The 12442-nt window shown below is 33.5% G+C and overlaps 1 protein-coding gene across 1 annotated transcript; it reads left to right on the top strand.

Annotated features, from left to right (window-relative positions):
• Nucleotides 1-786: 786 nt before the first annotated feature.
• LOC122579186 (calcium-transporting ATPase 2, plasma membrane-type-like) lies at nt 787-5333 on the top strand. Its single transcript, XM_043751300.1, has 7 exons — nt 787-997; nt 1437-1491; nt 1582-3515; nt 3599-3757; nt 3846-4017; nt 4094-4392; nt 4814-5333. Exons 1-7 carry the CDS (start codon nt 815-817, stop codon nt 5051-5053), a joined length of 3042 nt encoding a protein of 1013 aa, XP_043607235.1. The 5' UTR covers nt 787-814; the 3' UTR covers nt 5054-5333.
• Nucleotides 5334-12442: the final 7109 nt, after the last annotated feature.

Here is a 12442-nt window from a genome sequence, read left to right as displayed (position 1 = left end):
AAATTAAATAAAACAACTCAATGAAAAAAACAAAGTAAAATTAAATAAAATATGTGTATACCTATATTTCGTTAATTAATAAAATTTATTATTATAAAAATAATTATACTTTTGGTCCGTTTATTAAAAAAAACTTACAAAAATAATACTCAAGTAGATGGATTTAACAACCAAATAGACGGTTGTCAAAATTAGATACTGTCCGAGTAGAATTTGAAATTTTTAGGTATGATTCGAGAAGAGATTTAAAGATTGTATCAAAAGAATAATATGAGGTATACTTCAAATACTATCCGTTTATTATTATTATGTTAAAAGTTAATGAAAGATAACTGAATATGAAAAACAGAGCCCGGTCATTGCGTATCCATGAGTTTCGGGGGGACATTGTAATTGTAATGGTAAATTAAGAAAGAAACAAAACCGTACATTAACACACCTCCTTTCCTCCATCATCGATCTCTTCAAAACATACAATCATATTTTGTGTTTCATTTTATTATATCTGTTTTGGTTGACCTATATATATATATGATAGTCTAACAAGACCAATTTTCTCCATATCTTTTCTTTAGAATACATTAGTATATATATATAGCTTAATTTCTCTAGCTAGCTTGAAAAGTATATGCAATGCAATGTTGTTTCGTAAAAGACAGACGACAAATGGGAATGGATCGATTTTGAGATTTGATCGTGATCACTTTGGTTGAGAAAACAAGATTTGTAAAGAGATCTATATATACCTATCTACATTGTCACATTTATATGTTATAAGAACAAGAATTTAATAATTGTTAGGTTAAGAGACAAAATGGTGATGGAGAATTATATAAATCAGAACTTCCATGCTGTGAAGTCAAAACATTCATCCGAGGAGGTATTACAAAAATGGAGGAGTTTGTGTCATGTTGTCAAGAATCCTAAGCGAAGGTTTCGTTTCACAGCCAATCTTTCTAAGCGTAACGAGGCTGCTGCTATGCGACGTACCAATCAGGTCGTTATCACCTTATCCCTGCCTTAAATTTCAAGCCCGCCTGCCCATCATTATATATATATTTCGTGCATTTAGCTGTTAATTTGAGACACGATATGTGTTCTTCTATAAGCATTTTCCAATTGTATATATGTACGAAACTTTGTTATGATGACGTGATATATGGTTGCCATGTCGTAATAGGAACCAGAGACGTAATGAAGAGGTAACGAGCTACATACATGCATACAATGACAAGTTTTGGAAGTTTAATATATGAAAACTGAAAATTTTAACATAGAATAGCAAAACGTGTAAAGTTTAATACATTTCTATACAATTTTCACAATAAATTAATCACAAGGAAATTGAACTTATTTGTATTTGTATGTATTTTTTTATTTATAAAGAATGATGATCAAAGCCTAATTTAAGCACACTATATGATAAAAATGATCAGGAGAAGTTGCGGATTGCAGTTTTGGTGTCAAAGGCTGCATTTCAGTTTATACAAGGCAAGTTCCTCATAATACATTGCTGATATAATCAGAGTCCATAATTGAAGTTTTTGCTTTAAAACTACTTTCATGATATAATGTACACAGGAGCACAAACCGGTGATTATCAGGTGCCAGAGGAAGTAAAAGCGGCTGGTTTTGACATATGTGCTGATGAGGCCGGTTCTCTTGTGGAAGCTCATGACCTTAAAAAGCTAAAATCTCATGGTGGAGTGGAGGGTCTTGCGGAAAAGCTTAAGACATCAACCACCAACGGGCTTTCTATTGATCATGAAGGACTAGCTCGTAGACAAGAAGTGTTTGGGATTAACAAGTTTGCTGAAAGCCCACAACGGAGCTTTTGGGTGTTTGTATGGGAAGCTCTTCATGATATGACCCTTATGATACTCGCCATGTGTGCCTTTGTTTCTTTGGTTGTTGGCATAGCAACGGAAGGATGGCCTGCAGGAGCTCATGATGGTCTCGGGATTGTTGCAAGTATTTTGCTAGTAGTGTTTGTAACAGCAACAAGTGACTATCGTCAATCTTTACAGTTTCGTGATCTAGACAAAGAAAAGAAAAAGATATCTATTCAAGTTACAAGGAGCGGGTACAGGCAAAAGTTGTCAATATATGATCTACTTCCTGGAGATATTGTACATCTTTCAATAGGAGATCAAGTCCCTGCAGATGGTCTTTTTCTTTCAGGTTTTGCAGTCTCTATTGATGAATCAAGTTTAACAGGAGAGAGTGAACCAGTTATGGTAAGTACCGAAAATCCCTGGTTGATGTCTGGAACCAAGGTCCAAGATGGTTCATGTAAAATGTTGGTTACAACAGTTGGGATGAGAACACAATGGGGAAAACTTATGGCCACTCTTAGTGAAGGCGGAGATGATGAAACACCCCTGCAGGTTAAGCTTAATGGAGTTGCAACCATTATTGGAAAGATAGGCCTTTTCTTTGCCATAGTCACTTTTGCGGTTCTGGTGCAAAAATTGGTTACTCGTAAGATCTTACTAGGAACTCTAAAAAGTTGGTCAGGTGATGATGCTCTAGAATTGTTAGAATACTTCGCTATTGCTGTTACAATTGTTGTTGTTGCGGTACCAGAGGGTCTGCCTCTTGCTGTCACATTAAGTCTTGCGTTCGCTATGAAGAAAATGATGAACGACAAGGCACTTGTCCGCCATCTAGCTGCCTGTGAGACTATGGGGTCTGCAACAAGTATATGCAGTGATAAAACCGGCACATTAACGACAAATAAGATGACAGTTGTCAAGTCATGCATTTGTTTAGACGTCAAGGATGTAACCAAACAAGGGAAACCTGATATCCCGGATAAAGCATTGAAGATTCTTCTACAATCAATATTCAACAATACCGGGGGAGAAGTTGTGAATAACAAACAAGGGAAGCATGAGATACTTGGAACACCAACAGAAGCTGCGATTTTGGAGTTTGGGTTGTCACTTGGTGGTGATTTCCAAGCCGAGCGTCAGTCATCCACTGTTCTCAGAGTTGAGCCCTTTAACTCTTCAAAGAAACGAATGGGGGTGGTGTTGAAGCTTCCGGAAGGAGGTGTAAGAGCTCACTGTAAAGGTGCTTCGGAAATAATATTGGCTGCTTGTGATAAGGTGGTCAATGCAGATGGAGAAATCGTTGATCTTAAAGAAGGGTCTCTTAACCATTTAAAAAGTACAATTGACCAATTTGCGGGTGAAGCTCTTAGAACACTATGTCTTGCTTATGTAGATTTGGACAAGAGTGTGTCTGCTGAAACTCCCATTCCATCATCCGGATATACTTGTATAGGAATTGTGGGTATCAAAGATCCTGTCCGCCCAGGTGTCAAGGAGTCGGTCGCACTTTGTCGATCAGCTGGTATAACTGTTCGTATGGTTACAGGGGACAACATAAATACTGCAAAGGCCATAGCCAGAGAATGTGGAATACTCAGAGATGATGGAATAGCGATTGAAGGTCCAGATATCCGTGAAAAGAGTTTGGATGAACTAGATGATCTGGTTCCCAAGATTCAGGTTTGTATAACATATGACCGCTTGTAAGATTACTTTTGATAAAAAATAAAGATTTACCTTATTTATCTACATACTGCACACAGGTGATGGCTCGATCTTCACCTCTAGATAAACATACGCTGGTGAAACACTTGCGGATGACATTTGGAGAGGTTGTAGCAGTCACGGGTGATGGAACAAACGATGCACCAGCACTTCATGAAGCAGATATCGGGCTTGCAATGGGCATTGCTGGAACTGAAGTGCGTTCGCAAGCTTTTATTGCAGTTTTACTTAATATATGCATAATCAATACAATTAAGTTCTAATGTATTTTCCACGGAGCTTCAGGTAGCCAAAGAGAGTGCAGATGTTATAATTCTGGATGATAATTTCTCTACAATTGTAACTGTTGCCAAATGGGGACGATCTGTCTACGTTAACATACAAAAATTTGTACAATTCCAGCTGACTGTCAACATTGTTGCTTTAATGGTCAACTTCACCTCAGCTTGTTTGACAGGTACAATACAAATGCTTCTTCATGCTTCATTACTTGGATCATCTAATGGACTTTTTTTTTTCTGTTTCTACTTTAGGGAGCACTCCCCTGACGGCTGTTCAACTGTTGTGGGTGAACATGATCATGGATACACTGGGCGCATTGGCACTAGCTACCGAGCCTCCAAATGATGCACTAATGGAAAGGACTCCGGTTGGAAGGCAAGGGAATTTCATTAGCAATGTTATGTGGAGGAATATCTTCGGGCAGTCTTTGTACCAATTTGTAGTAATATGGCTGCTTCAGTCAAAAGGGAAAGCATTTTATGGCCTGTATGGACAAAATTCAGATTTGATCCTCAACACACTAATATTCAACTCGTTTGTCTTCTGTCAGGTAAATTCTTATGAAACGACGTCTTTTCTTTCTTTTTCCTCTTCATAATAGAGAATATAGATTGTTTTGGTTATTATTTCTTACTAGCAACCACTTGAGTTAGCTCAAGTGGCCACCTGCCTCTGCTAAAGGGAGGGCCCATATGTGTGGTTGTGGGTGGGGGGGTGGGTAAAAACAATAACAATCCACCCGGGTTTGAGGTATGCAAGCCCTCAACCTACATGGGACTATGTGTAGGTACCAATGCGGTACATGTGTAGGTACCAATGCGGTACCAACACATAAACACAAGCAATGCGGTACATGTGTAGGTACCAATGCGGTACATTGGACTAAGGAGGTCCCATCAATCTACCCTTATTATTTCTTACTATTATTCATAGATCACATTGCTTGTGTTTATGTGATGAAACGTTTGCAGCTTTTCAATGAGGTTAACTCTCGAGAAATGGAGAAAATAGATGTGCTGAATGGCATATGGAACAACAACGTATTTGTGAGCGTTCTCAGTGCAACGGTCATCTTCCAGGTCTTAATAATCGAGTTTCTGGGTAATTTTGCAAATACAACACCCCTGACGATGATGCAATGGTACTATAGCATTTTGACTGGATTTTTGAGCATGCCCATTGCTGTAATCTTGAAGATGATCCCTGTTTGAGTTCTCTTGCATCAGGAAAAGCAGTAAAATGTGTTTTGATCTCTTAGCTTGCTCAAAGGTTGTTAGATTTAGAAGTGTGTTCTTTCTATCAAGGTAATATATTAATCTGAACAGGTACGACGTGATCATAGCTTTTGTGTTAAGTCCGTCCAGTAGATAAATAGAGTGAATGAAAAGAATTGTGTGCTCTGTGAGATCTCAGATTTCATTTTCGTTTTTAGGCATTTTCAACCCACATTTGACTCGAGGCAAATATCTTGACGATGAACCAATTTGTGTACAAGAGTTTGAGTTAATTGTGTTCTTCATTAAATTACTTTTTAGCATTGCTTACTTAAGAGTTTAAAAGTTTCTTACAACTAAAATTGGCTAGTAAATTGAAGCCTTTCTATCTACAATCTATTGAGTCCCAAACAAAGAGTAGAACTATTGCACAATGTCATCTTATTTGCATAGCACTACAAACCAATTTATATAGTCATTTCGCGAGATACGCCATTGTAGATCTCAGAAGTCAGAAGTTGAGCCATCACGGCAGAACATCCCTAGACACCGGAGAATTAGAAGGTGAACAAATTCAAACAACTCAATAATCTGTATTAGTCCTTAATCGAAGAGCTCGATTTTTGCCAGGATAATGCCTGCCATGTAGTATAACTAGAAAGAGCGTGATTTAAAATGAATATTTTACAAGGCAGTAATCTTCAAACTTCAATCGGGGTGGTGTAGCTTCCGGGTAACTTGCAAATGCCTGGTTACTGTTTAGGTGAATGAACTGTCGATACGCAAAATTTTGTCTTATATTCAGTTTGAATAGTAGTATCCAATTATATTCAGTTTGAACAGTAGTGTCCAACTAAGATTGTTCAAATTATGGAAACTTGATTAGGATAACAAGCAGTTTGAATTGTAAGGTTGTCTATATGATTATCTGGTAATTAGTAATTACTTTCAATCCTAGCTTGGCTTAGAAAACAAGAGTATAATAGAGAGGAAAAGCAGAAATAGAATATTTGAAAATGAGAAAGAATACATCTTTTACTTAAAGCAGATTAGGAGTTCCTTCTACCACTCATATATCCCTATGATGTTATACAATTAATTTGCTTTTGTTACCTCTTTTACTAAAGCAGAATCTGCAACTTTAGTGTACTCCCTTCCTTTTATGTGAAACTTGTGTTTTCCATATCTGTGTAGTCGACGGACACAATTCCAACGCTAACTTTATCTAGGTTTGTCGTAATAAAATTCCAATAATGATCTTATCTAAATGAAATGTATAGTAAAAGACTGGACGCGACTAGAATAGACTTTCACGATATCATCATATTTCCGGTAGCAGAGCCTAATCCCGGTTCAGGCTGACCCATTTAAAGTCTCATATAAGGCCTTTATTGTTTTACTTAATTTCTGAAGTTGTTGAGTTGTGAGGAGAATCGAGATTGGTGTCAATGTATGCTACAATCTTTTTGCAGTAAAAATCTAACAATAGGGATGTTATTACAAGTTAATTTATGTAAAGTGGATTTATGTATGGCAGGGGTATTGGTCTCATACTTTAAGTACCTGATCAAATAGCATTTTAGTTTCGAGGAATGGCTCACATTTTGGTTTCTATTTTTGTATTTAAATTGTGGCCCCAGTTGGAGTTGCCATGTTTTAGAAACATCAATCTGATGAGATTTTATCTTTGTGGTCATATATGGGTTGACTATATGTAGTTATGTCTCCTAAACACACTTCGATTGCTTTAGGTTTGATAAGATTTTCATTTTTTAAATTTTTTTCCCCATATATGGCATTGTTAAGTTATAAAAGATCATATTTGCCCAATTAAATTTAAAAGATCATATATGTCATTTCTAATATCCTAAATATCAAATACGTCCTTGTTAAGTAAAAAAATATCATATGTACCCAAATACATTATTAGACATTATACATAGGGTCATTATTTTTAAAATATATCTAACATGTCATTAAAATATATCAAATACTTTAAATTTATCATTAAACTTTAAATTGCATTTATCAACTTTTTCTTTACTTCATGAGTTTTAAATGTCGTGGAGGCTAATTACTACGCAAAAATAAAATCATCACATAGCTGAGTCACTTACAAACCAAGTCGCAACACTTAATTATATACCATGAATTGAATTGAATAACGGATTTAAAAATATCAATGAAATTAATCATGTCGGTAACATTAAATTAAATTTACACAGTTAGAGGAAAAAACATGAATTAAACTATAAAAGCAAGAGAAAAAACGTGTGTAACTATGATTTTTAAATATTTTATTAATAAATTTAAAGAACTTTAGTTTTAATTTAGGCTAAATTAGTTTAATTGGGTATATTTATATTTCAATGACATATTTAATGCATTTCAAAATTAACAACAAAATATATAATATTTAAAATTTTATTTGGAGATATTTAATCATTTTTACTTAACAATGACATATTTAATATATTGCTAGATTAGGGGAGACACGCCCATTCCATTCCCATGCTTCTATACCTTGAATATACAATATTCGAATATTTGTCTTTGGGTGCTCTTAGGTGTTTTGAATATTCTTTGTCGTTAAAGTTTGTGCAAAACTAAAATTCTTTTGAAGCACGCTCTTACCTAAGGGTGCTTGTTACTCTTTTTTATTACTGCAATTTAGTATTACTGGAATTTATTTGATTAATTCTAATGAGTGAGTCAATTGTCTTAAAGAATCTGTTAGCAGTATACTCTGTGTACAATGCATGGTCAATAGTCATAATCCTGGACATGAATGTGAATGATGGACATCAATATATTTGTCTTGACCTTTTGTCTTTGTTACTCTTTTTTATTATCGTTTTTGTGGAACTAAATTGGGCTTTGCCTCTTTGTATGATTAGTAGTTACGCAACACTAAAATGATACAGTTGGGTCATCATGCCACCATGGTCAGGGTTTGAATTGTTGTTGCTCACAATTGCACTTTCAATAATAATCTTTTGACCCTTATGATTTCATCATCAAACTTTAATTTCTTCATTTTTGCCCTACCAAGTTTTAATATATTTTTGCCTCTTATAATTTTTTTCACCACTAAATTTTAGACCCTTTCACTTTCAATCATAAACTACATTTGTATTTATGGATTTTCACCACCAAACTTTTGACCCCTTTTACTTTCACCACCTGACTTTGTTGCTTCTAATTTTTGTCCCCAACCATGTATTTGGTTTTCGTTCTCACCTCCGAACTCTAAAACCTATGTGGCTGTTATATTGTCTTTAGAAAAAGAAGAGGTATTCGCGACAAAGCACAAATAAATATACCTAGTTTTTTTTATTTATTTAGATTGAAAAAAATTGATAAAATTTAAGGTATAGTATTAAAGGTTTAATGATTATATACCACAAATATGTATGTTTTTAATTTAATTATAATCAAACGTTAAAGCTATATTGTATTTATTTGTTTCGCAAGAACAATGATCTACTAGCACAACACTCATACGTTGTCCGGGTCACACTTATTAAACTATTTTTTATAACTTAATTGCATTAGTCAATCTATACTTTGCTTAACAAATAAAAAAAAACATATTATCACAATTAGCTAAATAACATTACCCAATTAAGAATTTATAATTATTTTAGCCCAAACATTAAAAAATTACCTTACTCACATTTACAAAATCTCACATGCACATGATCCATGACCCTTGAAAATTCTAATATCGGATATCAAGTATGGCTTCAACAATTCTAATATATTTATGTGACAAAAACTTTTTTGTAATCAATCATTTCATTATTATGCCACAGCTCACGATCTTCCTTAAAAACAAGTAATGCAATTAACTTTGTGTTTTATTCCCATATAAATAATATAGCCGTTTCAATTTAACATCCAGTAATACCTACATTCATAGTATCAAAATCTAACACAATATATACATATGTAAATTAAATACGAAATTACCAACTATAAAAAAAATCCCACTAAACACAAATATTACATCTACACTATATCATACTTAATGTTCTCAATCTTTACAATATAGGAGTATCACTTATACACGAACAAAGTCAATCACACAAACATGAACAAAAAGATAACAAAAGACTTAGTTTTTTTAGAGATAAGAAAGCTGGGGAAAGTCAAGCTTGATGTATATTATTCTCCTAAAGAAACAGTTGATAGACACACAACATCAAAGGAAGACACATTATTTAGTTGATAGACAGCAACAACGCTTAGTCGCTTATGTGACCGTTTTGAGTGAGGTTTCATGCGCAACTTCTGTACACATGGCTCACCCTATCCGCGGATGAACCCGCTTTCATTATCATTACTGTCAAAAACATTTAAAAAGGCAACTGATTACTACAACACCGGCCCACCCTACCCGCGGTTGAGTGGTTAGATTTTGGTTTTGAGGTTTCCAAATCAGCCCAAGAGGGTTGAATACTTGAATGATTTACCCAAATCCACCTGTTTGTAGGACTTTGGGTCAAGATTGTGAGGTCCAATGGTAGAATAGAAGTGATCAAATGGACTCCAAGGAACAATATTAGATGCCTAAAAAATAGGGGTGTTAGTTATTATTTATCTTGTTTTTTTACCAACGTTCATATGGGTAACTACCAGGGCCGGTCTTGAGAATTTGAATGCTCAGGGCAATGGTCGAAATTATGCCCATATCAAAAATTTTAAATAATACAACATACTCTAATATATTTTTATGATGTAAAACCTAGTCAAAGCTATACGGCTCATTCTCTTTTAGATGCAAACTTATAACTTGATTAGAAAAAATTATGAAGCAAAATTACTAACATATGAATCACCTCACAAGATGTCTACACCCATTTTGGGTTTGAAAAACTTCAATACTTAACAAATAAAAGCGCGCTTTTCAAAAAAATCAATGATGAGTTTGATATTTTCATATATTTTAGTTGTATGTTGTTTAACCAATCAAAAATAATTTATTGTTACAAATATTATTTCTTAAAATTCTTCTAATTCCATAACATGACAACTTAACATGTAATAATTCACTATATATTCAGTTATTTTGGGAGGAAAAAAAATTTAAGAACCATATATAAGATGCCGTTCAGAATAAAATAAAAAATATATACAAGATAAAGAAAAGATAAAGAAATACGAGTAGTAATTGCACATTTTTGAATATTAAAAAGGTTTATGATACCTTTACATGTATAAACTCTTTATTTTCCATTTATTGTTTTAAGGATATTTCATATTTGTCTCCAGCTGTAAAGCCTATATGGCCATATGGGCATATGGCTATCAGGGCATCAGGCTATAATGCTATATGTATGAAAAATATATTATGGGCTTAATGATAATACTCCAGTAAAAAAATGAACATATATTTTGGGCTCTAGATTTCTTTTAGGGTTCAACCTTTCTTCATCCCCATCTCTCCTTCCACCTGCAGCAAAATAACCGATATCTCCTCCCACCTGCAACAAAATCCCACCCCAAAAGCAACCTCTTACACTTAACTTTATACTTCATATGGTTTGTTTCTCTCCTTTTCTTCTGAAATTGCTTTAAAACTGTTCAAGCTTTTCGTAAATGAACCTAGCATGTAATGGCATGAACCACAGATTTATTGCCCATACTCTATTGTTGCTCAGGGCTGTCGCCCATTTCGCCCGGTGCCAGGACCGGCCGTGGTAACTACCCATCACCTATGCATGCGTTTTAAATTGGTGGTTTTAAACAATATTAATGTCTTAAAAATAGGAGTTTTGGTTGTTGTTTACGGAGTATCTTGTTTAAACTTGAAGATGTGATTTTGATATAGATATAAGAAAAGGGACGACTCTTTTTGTATTTATTATAGCTTTTACCGGATAAAAGGGAAGTTAGGGCATCTTTGTTTTTTAACTATTAAGTGACTGAATTGATTAAATGACTGAATGAATAAATTATGTCTGTGTGCATTAAGTCAATACAGTTTGTTTTTTCTTTATTAAGTTATAAAAACAAACACTTTTGATAACTTAATGAATTAAATATTTTTAATTAAGTCATAACTTTTTCTATTAAGACATTAACAAACACCACCTTAGTTTTACATTTTAGTGTTAATCTCACGTTTCTATTATCAAGTTAACTATCATTCCGATTTAAATGGAGCAATTTATAAATGGTTGAGATTACATAACATTTCAATTGAACGATCAAAATTGAATAAAAATACCAATGCACCGGAAACAATATATATAAAGTTACTATGGATCTAATATATCGCTATGATATACTTTATATAATTTAAGAGTGTTTAGGATAACTTAGCTAAACAGTATATAGTAAAAGTGTAGAACTAGATTAAACTCCTATGATGCACGGTTCATAAAATATTTGTTATAATAAAATTGAGTTACAATCTATTTTAAATATGAAAACCATATATATAAAAAAAATATTACAAATATTTTCAAAGTCACAACTTAACTATAAAAAAACATAAAAAACAAAAACAAAAAAAACAGGGAAACAAAACTATTAAAGTAGTCTTTAATTCAGAAAAAAAAAAAAAAAAAAAAACCTCAAATTAAATTAAAATTACAAATATGCTAATACTTCTTTGAAAATCATGATAGTTATAAAAATTAATGAATCTTGATATTTTTGAGCAATACTAAAGCCTTTAAACATTTTTTTCTATTAACTAATGAAAAGACAAAATATAATTGATTGTAACTAAAATTGGATTTTTAAGATATAAACTAAGGTTTTACAATGCTTTTTCTTGATTTTTTACAATACCTTATGTTCCTATCACATATTTCAATATCATCTACCCGTAGCCTCACCACCACCACCACTATCACCATTACCACTACCATTACCATTACCATCACCATTACCGGTTGCCACTCGATCACCTTATACATTTTATTGTTGCCATCATCTCACGGCTCTATTGTGCAGATACCTTAATGTCTTCCACAAAACAAATTATAAGTGAAAATGAAAATTTTGGATTAGACAAGTGTAATGCGTAATTAATGGTGTATGTCGTATACAACTAGTACATCTGATATTGGATATGGGAGGGCACCTGGTGACCCGACCAGTTTTTTAGTAAAATGACCACACTTTTTGCAGCGAGGGTCGCTGCAAAAAGTGGATAAAAACAAGTTCCACTGTGGAGTATCAAGTCAACAGTATACACACGGTTCTATATATGGAAACAATTAGCATCCTTTAGTTTTACAATCGTTTTCATTGTTCTTTTTATACACAGAAACAATTACTATCCTTTAGTTTTACAATCGTTTTCATTGTTCTTTTTATACACAGAAACAATTACTATCCTTTAGTTTTACAATCGTTTTCATTGTTCTTTTT

The sequence above is a fragment of the Erigeron canadensis genome, chromosome 8, assembly GCF_010389155.1.
Source record: "Erigeron canadensis isolate Cc75 chromosome 8, C_canadensis_v1, whole genome shotgun sequence".
Lineage (NCBI taxonomy): Eukaryota > Viridiplantae > Streptophyta > Magnoliopsida > Asterales > Asteraceae > Erigeron > Erigeron canadensis.
This window is presented reverse-complemented; position numbering and strand designations above follow the sequence as displayed.

Excerpts from the sequence above, each read along its gene's own strand:
- LOC122579186 (XM_043751300.1), top strand. The coding sequence starts at position 815 with ATGGTGATGGAGAATTATATAAATCAGAACTTCCATGCTGTGAAGTCA. Across the intron at positions 3,516-3,598 it reads ATCTGGTTCCCAAGATTCAG|GTGATGGCTCGATCTTCACC; the intron begins GTTTGTATAACA and ends TACTGCACACAG. Across the intron at positions 4,393-4,813 it reads ACTCGTTTGTCTTCTGTCAG|CTTTTCAATGAGGTTAACTC; the intron begins GTAAATTCTTAT and ends AAACGTTTGCAG.